General features: G+C 33.4%; 1 protein-coding gene across 1 annotated transcript; it reads right to left on the reverse strand.

Moving 5' to 3' along the window:
- Positions 1–1132: 1132 nt before the first annotated feature.
- On the reverse strand, positions 1133–1978 carry LOC113739295 (uncharacterized). Its single transcript, XM_027266525.2, has one exon. The coding sequence runs from the start codon at positions 1976–1978 to the stop codon at positions 1133–1135; it is 846 nt and encodes a 281-aa protein (XP_027122326.2).
- Positions 1979–18056: the final 16078 nt, after the last annotated feature.

Below are 18056 nucleotides of genomic sequence, written 5' to 3' on the forward strand. Positions count from 1 at the left end.
TTTCTTTGGTTAGGTTAAAACTTCGTTTCCAGGAAAATAAGTTGTACAAGAATCATTGGCAGAGAAATGCTTGATAGAATTGAAACCTATATGATTAAATCTGAATTGAACTTTGGGCAGGTTCAGGTATAGCAGTAGCTAGTGGTACAGGTGGCTTCAAATTAGACGGTCATTTTTCTTTCTTTCTTTTTTTTTTTTTTTTGAGATTCAGACAAGACTTGAAATGTAAACTACCTTATCTTACGTTCCACATCTGCCAATTGCAAATTTTCGTTCAAGTTGAGAAAAGTACATAAAGTAAGAGCTTTTTAATTAGATTTACAATTTTCTCAAGATTTAGAATTTATAAGATTTTGAAGTAGAGAAATTTCTCGATGCGAATCTTTTACCTATTTTATTGTCCTCCTAGAGATGAGGTAACAAGACATGTTATTTACATTAATTGCCTCGGGAAAACTTCTTGTAAAATGTCTTCAATTGATTGAAACTGGAAAATCATCCATTTGAAATGTGTGTTTTTTTGGATATTTGTCAAAAAACATATATAGTGTAACTTATCGTAGAATCAGAATAAAACTTTTGTGTGCTTAGAGTTTGCAAAAATTAAAAACTTTACTTTTTTTTTTCCGTTTTCTTTTCATTTTTTTTCCTTTCTCTCCTCCGTTCTCCTTCCTCTCCTACATCCCTACACCAGATTCGCTCTTCCTCCCTCTTGACTACCAACCGCCGCCTTCCACCAGCAGCGGTGGCAGCCACCCATCTCTCTCTCTCCCTCTTTTTTTCCCCCTTCTCTCTCCATTCCTCCTATGCTCTTTTCCTCCCTCCTTCCCCTCTCTTTCCTCGCTCCAGCCTCCTCCTCTCCTCTCCTCTCTCCTCCTCCTCCTCCCCCTTCATCGATTTCCTCAAGGGAGGAGAAGAGGGAAGGGGCTGATGAAGGGGAAGAAGGGTGTGGCCAGTGGCGGAGCTAGGAATTAACTTTGGGGGGGGGCGAGTCTATAACAATGAAAGTAAAATATATTTACAAAAAAAATATAATGTGAACATATATACCACAAGATTAGAAACAACCTTATATAGAATGAAAATTACTTATACGCTTCACATATACAAAAATATCATCATATTTACAAATCTATTTGACTGTGTGGGACATATGAAATTGTGCACGACGACTTTTAATTTTATCAAAGTCATCAATGATTGAATTTACATCAAAAGTTCTAGTAATTTCTTTCTCAATATACATTATCATAGAGTTGGCAAGAAAGTCTTCCTCCATCCTAGAACGCAAACAAGTCTTGATGATTTTCATAGCAGAAAATGCACGCTCTGTTGTAGCTGTTGAAACAGGAAGAGTCAAAATAAGACGAATCAATCTATCAATAAGAGTATAGCACATTGACTTTCTTGTCTTCGCTAACACTTGGCACAACTCCTGAAGTGATGACAAATTTTGAAGCTGAGAATTACAGGAAAACTCAATCTGGAAAAGCTCTAATTGAGTTCTTAAGTGTAACTTCTCTTGATCTGTGAAGTCAGCTGAATAAAACTTGTCTGCAAGTTGACAAATTTGTTCAATATTGAAAGCCTGAAAATTATCTTTGGGGTGCAATGCTGAACTAAGAATAAGCAACTCTATTACATCTTCCTTAAACCTATTCTTCATTTCAAGTATTTGAGAATCAACCGTTGCCAAAAACACATCAATCCTGTAGTGATGCTCCATGGTAATTGGATCATTTTGTTTTCGAATTCTTCCTCGACCTGCTTTATAAATGACATTCATACCGGGCATCTCTATATTTCGTGCATCACAAAATGTCTTTACATTGGTGAACAATTCATTCCATCCATTATCTCTGTAACTTTGAAGTCGATCCTTTGTTACTGAAACCAATTTAAGGGCATTCAAAATATCTTGAGATTTGCATTGTAAAGCTTGAGAAAGTACTTGTGCAAATCCTAAAATGTCCCTCATCATATGCATAACAAGAACAAAATCAAAGGATGTCATGAAATCATAAACTCTGTCAGCTTCACTTCTTTGAGTTGATGTATTTCCATAATTGATAACATCAATTAGGACAGAGCAAATGTCTTCATATTCTGTGAATAAGCTACAGATAGAACTAAAATGAGACCCCCATCTTGTAGTCCCTGGCCGTTTTAAGGTACCCATCTGATTCTGACCCCTACCAGTCTCAAGTTCATCAATAGCAATCAATTCAGCAATTCTAGCAGCTCTAGCAACTCTAAGTTGGTCCACCCGTTTGCAAGAAGATGAAACTAAATTTATGAGAAGAGATAAGTTTGTAAAGAATTGTTCCACAGGAATTACCTCTTGAGATGTTGCTACCAATGTTAATTGCAGTCGATGAGCAAAACAGTGAATATAATATGCATAAGGGCACTCCTGAATAAATAATGCTTGCAGTCCATTCCATTCTCCACGCATGTTACTAGCTCCATCATATCCTTGGCCACGAATGTTTTGCACACTCAGATTATGGCGAGAAAGGACATCACATATCTCCTTCTTCAAAGTCAAGGAATTGGTTTCGTGCACATGAACAATGTCAAAAAATCTCTCTCGAATATAGCCTTGCTTGTCCACAAATCTAAGAACAATAGCCATTTGCTCTCTTTTTGATCTATCTTGAGCCTCATCAACAAGTATAGAAAATTTTGAATCACTAATCTCCTCTCGAATATGCTTTTGTATCTTGATCGACCAAATGGACAATATCTCCTTTTGGATCGTAGGAGAAGTATAAGATGCATTTCGAGGAGCATTATCAAGAACCACAGCAGCCACTTTTTCATTATAAGAAGACACATGCTTGATCAACTCAATAAAATTACCTCGATTGTTAGAATCTAAACTTTCATCATGACCCCTAAAAGCCACCGCTTGAAATGCACACCATTTTGCAGCATCTATGGAAACTTGAAGTTGCAACCGATTTTTTGCACCCTGCTCAGAATTTTGCTTCTCAATAATTTTGTCAAGATGTTGCAATGAGTTTCCCAAATCATGATAGCATTGCATTTCCACTTTGTGTGATGAGTTAGGATCTTTTCCAATGTGATTTAAAAATGCACAATTTTTTCCATCATTTACTTTCTTCCATGATCTAAATCCACTAGTTGTGAAGGCCATTGATCCAAAACGGTCCGTTGGCTTGGAAAAAAGTGAGCAAGGAAGACAAAAGGCAGCATTCTTTGTTGGAGAAAATTCCAACCAATCTGGAAACAATTTATACCAAGAGAAAAGGAAACGTCGGCCCTTCTTGTCAACAACCATTGATTCAATCGGAAGCTCAGGTTGGTATGGCCCAAACTTAATATATGCTCTCCGTACCTCATCCCTTTGATGCTCTAGATATTCCCAAATGGATTTTCTCTTTCCAGGATCACGTTCTATGGATGAAATATCAAACTCTAATGATTCAGCTCTACAAAATTTCTTTGTTTGATGCTTAGGAGAAGAATCACGAAGAGGATAAGGAATTTCACCACTTCCACTTGGTTCTAGACGTCTTTTCTTGAAAAAAGAATCAATTGTCCTGTTGGCCATTACCACTATATTTGCAACAAACAACAACCTGCAATCGAAATAAAATTGATTGAGAAATGCTGATTATGGCCTATAGAGATGGAATAAAAGCAGCAAGAACATTTGCAACCTAAGTAGACATAAGTGACATGCACAAAGTATTATTCAATAATAAAATGCAAACAAATGATAAAAGATCTCCATTAGAGCAGAACAAGTTCTCATTTCAAACATATCTCAAGGAAGTTTTCATAGCTTGTTATTAAATCGGCTGAACTTGAACAACTAACACCTACTTGAACTCATCAACTACTGTAATCCGAAAAATAATCAATAACTATCCATGCCAGTAAAAGTATCCATGCCAGGCTCATGAATGCAATTTATACGTTCCAGAAAATTAATTTCTCAGTGAAACTTGAAAGCAACTCAAGTACCACTGGTTTTTCTTAAGCTACCATGTTTTTTTACAAACATGAGCCCTTTGTCAAAGTTGTCCAAGTCACATCACTTATTATTTTTTTTCCCTAATAAATGATTTCCACTTCCAATTTACTTCATGGTGATCATTTGTTGTGCGGCTCCAAGAAAGGTTTCAGACACACGAAAAATGGCAGATGGTTCCAACATTAAATGTGCAAAATAGACTACTTAAACTCATCAAGGCTACACCAATGGGTCATAAGTAGACAAGACTCCATTTCCCGCCAAAGGAAACTCAAGCTCAGCTCTGCAGCTGCAAAACGTAACAACTTTTTAATGTTGCATTAACTGAAACTCAATTTATAGTTCCTACCAAACACACACAATTCACAAAGGTGGGAAAAAAAATAAATTCAGTAAAATGACAAGCAGAAAACTAAAACTCAATGCGACAAGTTATTTCCCCAATAAAACTCAATGCTACAAGTACGAAAAATAATACAAGTCCTTCTCGATCAATTCATCAAACAACTAGCGGGCGAACTTTTTTACACCCACATTTTACTAAATAAATTTGTACGTAAAAAAAAATTTTTTTTACACCCCTCCAATTGTTAAAAAAAAAATTACCTAGACAGCTAGACCATGCAAAATGCAATGGTACAAATGTACAATCCTTAGCCAGCGGGGGAAGGTCTTCACAGGAGAAAGTTTCTTCAAGCCTTCACAGGAGAAAGTTCTTTGGGCCCAAGCCTTTGACGTTTCTATTTTCTACTTTGACGTTTCTACTTAGGAAGAAGAATTGTGGCAGTCAATTGCCAAGTTAACTAATGGGCTACCTTTTCTTTGCACTTCATACGTTAAAAAAATAATTCTCTGTTATTTGGACTTTCAAATATTATTATTTGGGCCCTTGGGGGGCAAAGTGAATTTTTTGATTAATTTTTGGGGGGGAAAAACATAATAATAAATTTTTTTTTACTTAGAAAAATTTTTTTTTAACAATTGGAGGGGGGGCGGTTGCCCCCCCTGGCCCCCCCCTTCCCTCCGCCCCTGGGTGTGGCAGGGAAGAAGGAGAAGGGAAGAGGAGAGAGGAGAGAGAGGACGAGAGGAGAGGAGAGGAGGGGAAAGAGAGAGTGAGAAGGAAAAAAAAAGAAGAGAGGGACTACTGGCACTGGTGAGGGAGATGTTGGCGACTATAGCGGTGGGTTAAGGTGAGAGGTATTGGTAGAAGAGGAAGGTGATATTTGTTTTTGATATGTTGGCCTTTAGGGTGTGTATTTTAAAATTTTGGGATTTTTTGGAGTTATTTTAGACAAAATTGTTAAAAAAACTTGTCTAATAAAAATCCCTTAAAAATCAGGCTTTCAAGCAAATAGAGTTGAAAGATGAACAAAATTAGTTGATTCTCAAATTGAACTCATTTTAGTAAGAGCTCGCTCAAACTTGGTTCGCCAACTAGTCAAATCAAGTTTGAACAGTATTCTATGTTCAATAATATGCAAACTTGATAAAATGTTCGTTCAAACTTAGTTCGATAAATAAACAAGCCAATTTTAAACTAATTTTGGACTCGTTAAAATAATCAAATAATCTTGAATATTAGGGTGTTCGACTTGAATATACTCGTATACACCGCTACGAGCAGACCCCATGTTAGTTACTAAACTAATAGTCCTCGCAAAATTTTTCTTTTTCAATTTCTGATGGCGGTAGATGCGTAAGATAAAACTAGTGGAATTGCAAGATAAAATAAAAATGGCAAATTGATGAACTTAAAAAACAAGCGATAATATCATTTTCTTTATTACTCTTTGACAAATCCAACAAGCAATATAGCAAATAATTGCTATTATTACACCATTATTATATTCGTCTTTGTGTGTGATGGTATGTTGTTACCGGCCATTGTCTCAAGGAGGAGGATTGCAGCAGCAAAGTTTATGTGGGCTCTGGCCATGTACAAAAATGCATTGTCCACTAGTAAAGTTTTTCCCATTGGCAAGGTAATCTCAGATGAGATCCAAAAGGGTCTGCGATAATCATTATGTAATTTGGATTTACTTTTTCAGACCCACCCAAAAGAATCTGGATTTGAGTTTGAATCAAACTAAATTAAATGAATGTGAATTTGAATCAAAGAGATCGAATCCAAACCCTATCCATTGACATGGTTAATTACAAGCTAACTAAGATTTACTTACAAAATATGTAACACGCACAACATACATAATCCTGTGATCAAGAATTATAGTATGGTGTCTCAATCGTTCATTTTAGGACAAGGGTAAACAATTCAGGATTTTTTTTTTTATAATTTGGTAGACGGGTTTCTTCACGGAAAATATTCATTTGATCATGGCTCCCAACTTCCAAGATACGAGCAACAATTACATACTTGAAGAGTGGCCATATTTGTACCTTTTCTTAATCTTTAAGGTCAACTAATTAGGCTAATCACAAGAAAGACAAACAATTCTAGTAGCCTGTTGAATTGAAAAGATGTTGTTTCGTGTAGTTTAAGGACAAAATGAAGTATAAAGGACCTATGTCAGCTTTGGTACTGTAAACTTATGAGTAGTATGCTTGAATATACTGCCTAACTCATACTAGTTGCTTAATAAAATGTAATGAACTTAGCAAAAATGTACTTTTAGTTCTCAAAGTTTGAGCTTTAGACAAATTAATTTTTAATGCATCAGACAGAATAAATATGGCCTTCAGAATACTCAATTTTGATCAAATTAGTCTCCAATTTTTTTTTATCTTAGCAAATGTAGTCCTTAAAATTCGTTGAAATTAAATTTTTAATTTTTAAAACTTGGGGCATGGATTGCAGTAGTTGGTCAATTGACTTCTTAGTTTCAACTGCCTGAAGACAACTAATTAATGGAACTTTTTCAATTGCAAATGTTGAAGGCATTAATTCGTTCATGTTACTTTTCTAATTAAAAAAAAAAACTAATCAGACACAATTTTGTTCTATGATTTCTCCTAGTGCTGAACAATTAATCTTCAAATTAATATTAGGGATAACAAATTTAAAAAGTCTTGAACGTAATTTGATTGTTTCATACTCAACTGATGGCCATTAAACCTTAATCCATGTATATGTCCATGATGTAGCATTTTCAAGTTGTCAGCAATTGGCTTCCATAAGGGGAAAAAAAATCACTCTATTAGTTTCTTGATAATACCAATATACAAAGTCACAAAAATTAGTAGAGTTGAATGTGACTATTTACTTGAACGACCAAATAAACCTGTAAGTGTACCTCAGACCATGAAAAATGGGAACTTTTCTTACAAAATTTTGTTATTTGTCCCCAGTCAGCAAAACTACAACTTCAAGGGACCAAATTCATTTTTGATGAAATATTGCCCAAATTATGAAGTGCTTTTAGCTATCAATTTTTCACTCGTAGTCATTAACTTCTGTTAAGCAAAGTCAGATTTGGCACAAAATTCAAGTATAATTCTTCGTAAATATTACAACCAAGGTAGAACAAGTTATTCATAAATAAATAGGTCAGAGTTCATGCCAGTTTTAGATGGATTAAGAAAAAAGGCAGAACAAGTTATTTACATATTATTTTTATTATTTTAGTAAATATGCAATAATTAATTACAACAATTTTTTTTTTAATCTCATCTCGTTATGATTCTAATAAATTAGATTTACAGATTAAGCAACACACAAAAACATGTCCTCATACCCCAACACATTAATTGGTGTTTGGAACTTGGACCCATATTTGCAAAAATGATCAGAGAATCTTTTTGGATGATCATAGTACTTCCATTTTCAGTTCAAAGAACCCTCATATAATGTCCAATGAATTTCCAGCATAAAATAAAGGAGAAAATTAATCTTTGGCAGATCAAAATTAGTACCTTTGTTATTTAATTATGACAAAACAATAAAGCCGTCCATAGTAATTGATGAGGAAATTGAACCTTTGAAATAGAAATTCTTTGTTGTTTAATACTAATTAAGGGTGCCAATTAATTTGTTGCCCAAATTTTAGTTTTTCATTTATTCCTTTTATTCCATGCATAGATAATTCAATAAATATCAGTAGTACATGATGATGCCGTAGGGAGGCAGTAAAAGCAAGAAAAATAAGAAGGTATTTGTACAGCCCCATAGATTTTCTATTCTTGTGAATCTAATTGTCGGAAAGAGAATATTGAGGGACTAATCATGAAAAATTAAGAACTTCGATTATTAACATATTTAAAATTAAACACAACGATGCATAACTACACAATTTGGCTTGTGGACCCTTACCATTACACGCTCTCTAAGATTTACTTACCCAATATAAAAAAAGCGCAATAATTATGAAATTATTTTGACAAAAAGGACAAATTTGATTACACAGTCTTATGTTCGATCCAGTAAATCTTACGTTTATGACATTCAAGTACAAGCTTAGCAAAGTTCATACTCTGCAGATAATCTTTGAAGGAGTCAAAAGCTGGAGGGGCAATTCTATTTTTGATTTCCAATGCTTGACAAAAGTGACATAAATGAAAGTAGAAGCTGAATGAAGTTGAGGCCGATGAGGTCTTGATTTAATAGTCGAGATTCAAATAGCAGAAAATAGAAATTTTGTATTCAAATCTCACTGTATGAGGGTTTCATATCCCACTCTTCATGGTTTACAAGTTGTAAGGCTGTGCAGTTATGATAATAGTTGTAACTCTCTCCATTATTGAATTAGTTGTTGTTAATTGTATTACACCCACTTTTATGGATTTGTCACAATCTTGTTAAAAAAAAAAAAGAAAGAAAGAAAGAAAACTTGAGAATTACAAAACTAAAATAGACAAAAGGTGAAGCTTAACAGATCAAAAATCCAAATTTTTTTTTTTCAAGTTTGCCAATGAACATAAAATGCAACGAATCCTTGGTCTTATTACACCACATTCCTAAACTGTTATTTCATATTCATCTTTGTGACTGATCATATGACCACAGTCTCATCTTTGTATATTGTGAGTGGTCGTACGGCCATTGTCTCTCAAGAAGAAGGATCGCAGCAGCAAACAATCGGGGTGATCTGGACAGATACAAGCACCGCCATTGTAGTTAAGCCCTTTCTTAAAGCAATCTTGAAAGCACTGAGGGTCTCCATAAGTTGCAGAACAGGGTTGATAGCAGGGTCTGCCAGTTAAAGCAATACAAAAATGCTTAGCAGTGGCTTGGATAAATAGTCATGCATGCATAAATTGGTAGAGTTCTTTAAAAGATAAAAAAAAGGAACTATTTTTTTATAAAAAAAAAATTAAGACGTTTTTCAATCACTTTTATTTTATTTTATTTTATAGACATTTTTCTTAATAAAGTGGTAACAGTAAAAGTTCTTTTAAAACACCTAAATGCACAATGATGCAAACAGACGTGGGATCTAATAAGATGTTTGCAAAAGCTCATAAAAGTTCTACCAAAATTACGATATAAAAGTTGAAAGTTTGGTTTTTTGGTTTCATTTTCTTTGACTGAAATTTAAGGTCTAGGGGATTTGAACTCCTAACCTTTAATTGCTGAGTTTAATTTTTTTTTTAAATCATACAAAATTAAGTTCTCGCACAGAAGTACGATATAAAAGTTGAAAGTTTTATAAATAATTAAATATGATTTTTAACATGTTACAGAATTAAAGCAAATAAAATTAGAAAATTTGAATACAATTAATTGTATCTCTTACTCGCAAGAAAATCCAATAATTACCTATGGCATGTGAGAATGCCATAGTGAGAGCAGTGAAAGCAAGAAAAATTAGAAGACATTTGTGCAACCCCATCAGATCTTCTTTTATCATGTAATTCTTGTTGGTAGGAGAATATGTATATACTGTAGAGGGAGTTATTGGAGCCACAAGATATTCCAAAATGAGTGCAAAGTAGCTCCTTAAATACTGCAGTCATGCAAGACTGGTAAAATAAACACTAAGATATGTAATTAAATAATTTGGCTCCTAAATCTTAATCATTAATACAGGCTCAGTAAGATTTACTTACCAAATACAAAAATTGGTGAATGATTGATTATGCAGTTATTATGGCAGAAACAACAAGATTAATCCTGCTCAATAAAAATTATACACATGTTGTATGCACAACCTGTTTTTTTTCCTCCTAAAATACAGACAGGTTTTGTTAACACTACAATTTACTCTAAGCTATTTTACTTGAAATTAGATGGTTTTTTCAGTCTTAGCTGATTAGGTGCGTGTGCTGGTCACTAACAATTGACTCTTGCAATTGTAGATTTAATTTCGTTCAAGTTGCGAACAATATCCAGAATAAGAGCTTTTCATAATACAAATCAAAATTTGTCAACCTTTTGCACTGATAAGATTATGCAGTAGCATACACACACAGACACTTGTACATATACATAGGTGTGCATGTATATTATATTATATCAAGACAGATTCTAAACCTTAAAATAAAAAAAAAATAAAGATAGTTTGAGATTCAAACCACTGACCTCATGATCAACTGACTAATGCCTTACTAATTAATTAAGGAAATCTCTATGATAAAACCTTTAGAGATTTAAGTTTCCTCCAAGAGATGAGGTGGCGAGACAAGACGTGCTTGGCTATATGAATTGGGAAATTTGTTGCTCGAAATGTTTTTAATAATTCAAATTGGAAATATTAGAGGCTCATTTAGTTGCAAAAAGATTAGTCTCTGCAAATATTAATTCTTAATTCTGGCAGTGGACCTAGTGGTAGATGCGTTGGATAAAAGTATTACTTGAATGAACTCGACAACTAGAAAGTAAAATGAAAAACAAACATTTCAACAGAACAAAGGAGAAATAATATTGCTTTTGTTTGCCAACTCATGGAAAAATTCGATAACAAGAAATATAGCAGCAGATATTCCTTATGGGGGTTATTAAGCTATATTCCTCTGAATAAAGGATAACGTTCCTCTACCAATATTATACTTGTCTTTGATCATATGACGTTGCTAGCCACTGCATAGCAGCAAAGTTTATCGCGGCTCTGACCTTTTACAAAAATATCCACTAGTAAAATTTTTCCCTTTGGCAAAGCAATCTCCGTTGCATTCGGAGTAGGGGTGCAAACGAATCGAGCTGCTCAATTCAAGCTCGAGCTAGTCGAGTCAAAGTCGAGCTCAAAATATTAAGTTCGTCGGGCTCGCGAGCTCGAATATATATATTTTTTTATTTTAATAGTAAAATTACATAAATATCCTTAATATTTTATTATTTATTAAGAAAAATATTATTTTATTTATTTTTTAAAAAATAAAATAATTATTTTTATTTTTTTGGCTCGAGTTTCAAAATTGTCAGCTCGATCTCGAGTTCGAGTTCGATAAAATTAAGTCAAAACTTGGCTCGATTAGGCCAAATTTCGACTCATTTGTAGCCCTAATTCGGAGTCCCCATAAGATAGTGAACATTTTCCATAACAGAAAGGATGAGCGGCATATTCTGCCAATGACACAAAGCAAAGGAAAAAAAAAATCCTATTAGCATGCAGTTGATTGGTTAATATTCTTACATACATAAAATTTCTTAAAACTTTTACCAAGAAGTGTTGGAGAAATGGGGATCACAAGTGTATGGAACCTACTACAAAACTATTACAAGAATAATATCAAGACTAAACTAATTTTTTTTGGGAATTCAAGAGAGTTTCCAAGGCGTGTGATCACTCTTCTTAAGGTATGATTTGCCCCCACTATCTTGCTAATCGGGTTGAAATGGTAAATTATCTCTAGGATACAATGGAAACAAAAACTAGTCTAAAGCAAGTTTAAACTCAGTTTTCACAAGAAAGAGATGCAAGAAGTTGGTTATGCGAATCTAAAATAGCCTAAGCACAAGTTACACAAGAGAGGTTTAGACTACCTCTATGAATAGGCAATCCAAGAGCAAGAGTACATGAATTTCACTTAGTGTCCATTTATGAATATAGTACACCAAATACATGAACTAATGAACCTGAGAATATACATCAATGTATCTTCACTTAATGTTCATTCATGAATTTAGTACTTCAAGTATATGAATGGAGTAGTTCCATAAATGAACAAATGAACTTGAAAAGATACATTAATGTACCAATGAATCTTGTAGGAAATTCATGAATCAAACTTTTAGACATGATAAGAAAAATCATGTCACAAGTCATGATCAATTTTTATACTACAAACTAATTTCCAACATTCCCCCACTTAGTTTGTAGTATGAAATGCTAAACCAACACTTATGATATCATGCATAAAGAAAAGTAACTTTCGTTTTAAACTTTTCCTTAATGCAAATAATTCACAAGTTCTAATCAAATCAAGGTGGTTAGATAGCTTAAACCAAGATTTGAAATTAGAATAGAAATATCACACACATGAACTAATCAACTTGCATCCAACAATCACATTTCATCTTTAACACTATTACCGGCCATGTGCTTATCTTAGTTCATGATCATGTATAAAAGATTACCCTAAACTTTTACTAGAAGCGGCACCACTTCTATAATCATATAGGTAAATCATATTTGTAACTTTATCAAATAAAGTACTAAGAAATATGCTTATTAAGAGAATATTTCTCAACCTGCTCAATTAAGAGTAACATGATGTACTACCACTTGGAATGGTATACACAAAAATTTGCAGCACTCACAATCACTTATTTTTAACCTTTAAACCTTTCAAACTAATCAAATCAAGGTGGCTAGATTGCTTAACCAAGATTTGAAATTAAAATAGAAATATCACACACATGAACTAATCAACTTGCATCCAATAATCACATTTCATCTTTAACACTATTACCGGCCATGTGCTCATCTTAGTTCATGATCATGTATAAAAGATTACCCTAAACTTTTACTAGAAGCGACACCACTTCTATAATCATATAGGTAAACCATATTTGTAACTTTATCAAATAAAGTACTAAGAAATATGTTTATTAAAAGAATATTTCTCAACCTGCTCAATTAAGAGTAACATGATGTACTACCACTTGGAATGGTATACACAAAAATTTGCAGCACTCACAATCACTTATTTTTAACCTTTAAACCTTTCAAACTAGGGGTAGTACTAAAAGAAGGTTGGATTACCATTACTAGTGATTCTAGACAAAGGGTTTTAATCCCATTCGCGACGTTGTCGAATTCACTAAGTCTCTCGCAAGAGTTTTAGTCAACGAATCTGCTAAATTATTATAAGTTCTTACAAACACAATTGTGACAACGCCATCAATCAACATTTGTCTAATATAGGTATGTCTCAGACTTATATGTTTAGGTTTACTATTGTACACTTTGTTCAATACTCTAGACATAGTAGTCTCACTATCGCAAAACAAAGCAATTGCAGGCATAAGACGAGGCCACAGATTTATATCAAATAATAAATCTCTAAGCCACTCCACTTCTCTGCATGTAGAAGCTAAAGCTATGAATTCAACTTCCATGGTAGAATGAGTAATCATAGTTTGTTTCTTAGAAACCTAATAAACAGCTCCACCACCTAGCATAAAGATCCATCCACTAGTAGGATTTTGATCACCAATACTAGTTATCGAACTAGCACTTGTATTCCTCTCAAGAACACTTGAAAAATTATTGTAGAATAGACCCAAATCTTTGGTTCTTTTAAGATAACCAAGGATTTTAGTCACTGCTTTCCAATGATCTTTACTAGGATTCTTCGTATACCTAACTAATCTACACACTGATTAAGAAATATCTGGTCTTGTGCAACTCATTGCATACATTAAACTTCCAATTATACTTGCATATTCTAACTGAATAATTGGATTACCAGCATTCTCATATAATTTGAAATTAGGATCAAAAGGAGTAATAGCCTCTTTCACATTCAAATGTTGATACTTTTTCAAAATTTTATCAACATAATGCGATTGTGAAAGTGCAAATCCCCCACCATGCCTCTTAACTTTAATCCCTAAGATAGAAACCACCTTTCCAAGATCTTTCATTTTGAAATTGTCAGAAAAATACTTCTTAGTATCTACTACTGCTTGATCGTTAGTATCAATAATTAGCATGTCGTCTACATAGAGACAAATGATCACTCCATACTTGTCACTGAATTTAGAATAAATGCACTTGTCAGTATTATTTGACCTAAATCCATGTGAAAATAAAACAATTTCAAATTTTTTATACCATTGCTTAGGTGTTTGTTTCAATCTATATAATGATTTTACAAGTTTACACACCTTATTCTCATTTTTAGGAAGTACAAAGCCCTCCAGTTGTTCTACATACACCTCTTTATCTAAATTACTATTTAGAAAGGCTGTCTTGACATCCATTTGATATACAAAAAGGCTATAGATTGAAATTAAAGCCAAAAGTACTCTAATGGATGCAATTTTAGCAACTGGTGCATATGTGTCGAAATAGTCAACACCTTCCTTTTATCTAAAACATTTGTCCACCAACCTAACTTTATAAGTTAGTATGGATCCATCCATGGAATATTTCTTTCAAAATACCCACTTATAATGAATAGGTTTAGAATCATGTGGTCAATCAACTAGGACCCACGTACCATTAGATAACAATGAATCCATTTCATCATTTACCACCTTTTTCCAAAATATTGAATCTCTATATTTCATAACTTCACTAAATGTTTTAGAATCATCCTCTACACTAAATAAAATTGGAGTTTTATTTAGTCGAGAATCTCTATTGCCTTCAACAGGAAAGACAATAGCTTGTGAAGAGATAAAATCGGAGAGTGGACTCTTTTCTTTTCTTTGTCTCTGACTCCTCCTTGATTCAAAAGGAGTGTCAATTTCCTTCTTTTTTTTGTACCATTAGAAAGATCAGCACTATTAGAAGAACTTGGTTCATTGTGTGGATCATTTTCAACTCTTGAATTATTGAGAAACTTATTCTTAAAAAATTCAACATCTCTTGATTCTACAATCACATTAGAATCAAGATCAAGTAGCCTATAGACTTTAGAATTTTTAGAATAGCCAACGAATACATTTTTAAGTTCTCTAGGTCCCAATTTTATTCTTTAATTTTCCAAAACTCTATAATAAGCTATACATTTCCAAACTTTTAGATAATTCAAGTTTGGTTTTCTTCCCTTCCACAACTCATATGGAAACACTTTAGTCTTCAAGAAGGGAATACAATTATGCACATGACATGCAGTCAATAAAGCCTCGCCCCACAAATTCTTTGGCAGACCAAAACTTAAAATCATGGCATTTACCATATGTTCGAAAATTCTATTTTTTCTTTTAGCCAAACCATTTTTTTGTGAAGTATAAGGAGCACTTGTTTGGTGTACACACCATTATTTTCATAAAAATTTGAGAATTCGGTAGAAAAATATTCACCACCTCTATCACTTCTCAATATTTTGATTTTTTTATTTAATTGATTTTCAACAAAGAGACTTATATGTCTCAAACATATAAAAGATTTCATCTTTTATTTTCATCAAATATACATGCACACATAGAGTAATCATCAATGAAAGTGATGAAATATCTATTACCATCTCTTGTTAAAATTCTATTCAACTCACAAACATCCGAATGTACAAGATCAAGCAATTGTGAGTTTTTTTCAACTTTAGGAAAAGGCAACTGTTATCTTGGTTTGAACACATGTTTCACACTTCTTATTCACATTGTCACTAAATGAAATTAGACCATTTTTAGACATTGTTGTAGCATTTTGTGATTAACATGTCCTAATCTATCATACCACGAAAAGTAAGCAAAATTAACAAAACAAAGAGAAACATCATCATTCTTATTGATACTTAATTTAAACATGTCATTACAAGAGTAGATTTTTCCAACAAATACACCATTCTTGAACAATATCACTTTGTTGGCCTCTAGTACAGCTTTCAACCCTTTCTTGTTAAGAATATCAGTAGAAACAAGATTTTTTATAATATCCGGAACATGAAGTACATTAGTGAGGACTAATTTCTTGCCGGAAGTGAATTGAATATTCACACAACCTTTGCCATGAACTTTAGCCCTTACACCATTTGCCATCACTACTTCATGTTCTTCAAGAATTTCATAATTCTTGAATTGATTCTTGTTATTGTACACATGAATGGCTACATCAGAATCATTCCACCAATCCTTGGAAGAATTAGGTGTGGTCATGTTCACTTCAGTCAATGTACCAAGTAACATCATAGCAACGATTTCTGAAATTTCGTCAACAAGATTTGTGGTTGAAGCACCACTAGTCTTTTGTTTCTTATCATACCGGCATTCAAATTTGTAATGGCCTTTTTTGCTATAATTATAGCAATTTCTATTCTTCTTCTTATTGTCATTAGAATTAGTATTATTAGGTTTCTTCCTTTTGAAATTGAAAGACTTTCTTTCATTCACAAAATTCACCTTAAATTTATTTTCCACTTTCACTTTAGATTCAACATTCACATCTTTCTTTTGAAGATTTCTAGCATTTTCTTCAATCCTTAGATGTTTCAAAACACCATTTAAAGTCAAAATTTCAGAAATATGGAGCAATTCCTTTTGATAGTTATTCCAACTAAGAGGCAACTTGGAAAAAATAGCCCTCACTTGAAATGCTTCTGAAATTTCAATACTTAAATCTTTGAGTTTTGAAACAATCACTTGCAAATTGTGAATTTGATCAAGAAGTGGGGAATTGTCTATAAATTTGAACTCAAAGCATTTTTTGATAAGAAACTTATCTGAGCTTTGCTTTTGATTGACATGTTGACACTCAAGGGTAGCCCAAATCTCCTTTGGTGACTTGACGGTTGTGAATAAATCATAGAAACTATCTAACAAACTATGGAGGATGTGACCTTGACGCACTACTTCATCTTCTTCATGTTTTTTCCTTTGTCTATTCAAAACCTCTGAATCGTCATCCTTTGAAGGAGAAATTTCTGGAAGATTTGGGTTCAACACATATGCCACCTTCAAGACTGTTAAGAAGAAGATCATCTTATCCTTCCACCTATTGAAATTGGTTCTGATTCCATCTAAGTGGTCCAAGTTGACAAAGTCTTGATTCATCACCTTGATAACAGATTCTTAAGTAGACTCCATACCAATCTCAAATCAGACCTTAAGATAGTTGAAGAAATGGGGATTACAAGTGTATAGAACCTACTACAAAACTATTACAAGAATAATATTAAGACTAAACTAAATTTTTTTGAAAATTCAAAAGAGCTTTAAAGGCATGTGCTTTAGGGATGCTGTTGAGTCGAGTCGAGTCGAGCTCGAGTAGTACCATATTCGAGCTCGAGCTCGAAGGTTATGAGCACTACTCGAGCTCAAGATCGAGCTCGAACAAGCCTCAAACTTCAGACTCGAACTCGACTCGATGTAGTTAAAAACAACTCAAGCTCAAACTCATATAAGATTCAAGCTCAAGGACTCGAGCTAAACTCGTAAAATGAGCTCGAAAACCTTTGTTTTCTATACCAAAATTCAGCAAAAATTGAGTGCAAAAAATCTGTGCTTTCCTTCAATAAAATAGCAACTCATATTAAAACATGCATTTTGCTTTATTTCAATGCAAATGCCAACCATGTGATTCAAGCACTCTAAAATCCACAGTATCAAACTAGTTAATATGACAGTTTCTCAATAGCCAAAATAGCCGTGTAAGCAAAAGAAATAGAGAACTTGATATTAATAGAATTTAGTCACAACACACTGAATGTACAGATTTGAGATCAAGTTCTCTGTACAACATTCTATTAAGATCCATTGCCAAGATTCTATACAGCACCTCATGTATAGATTTTAGTCAAAAGTCAAAACACAACTTGGCAACAACTATACAACATTCACTTGAGTAAAAAAAAAAAATCACCAGATTCACTACAGCTATACAGATTTGAGTCCAAAGTCAAAAGTCAAAACACAACTTGGCAACCACAGCTTGTCAACATTCACTGGAGTAAAAAAAAATTACTAGATTCACCACAACTGTACAGATTTGAGTCAAAAGTCAAAACACAACTTGGCAACCACAGCTGTACAGATGTGAGACAGGTCATTTGA

Source organism: Coffea arabica, chromosome 4c (assembly GCF_036785885.1).
Source record: "Coffea arabica cultivar ET-39 chromosome 4c, Coffea Arabica ET-39 HiFi, whole genome shotgun sequence".
Lineage (NCBI taxonomy): Eukaryota > Viridiplantae > Streptophyta > Magnoliopsida > Gentianales > Rubiaceae > Coffea > Coffea arabica.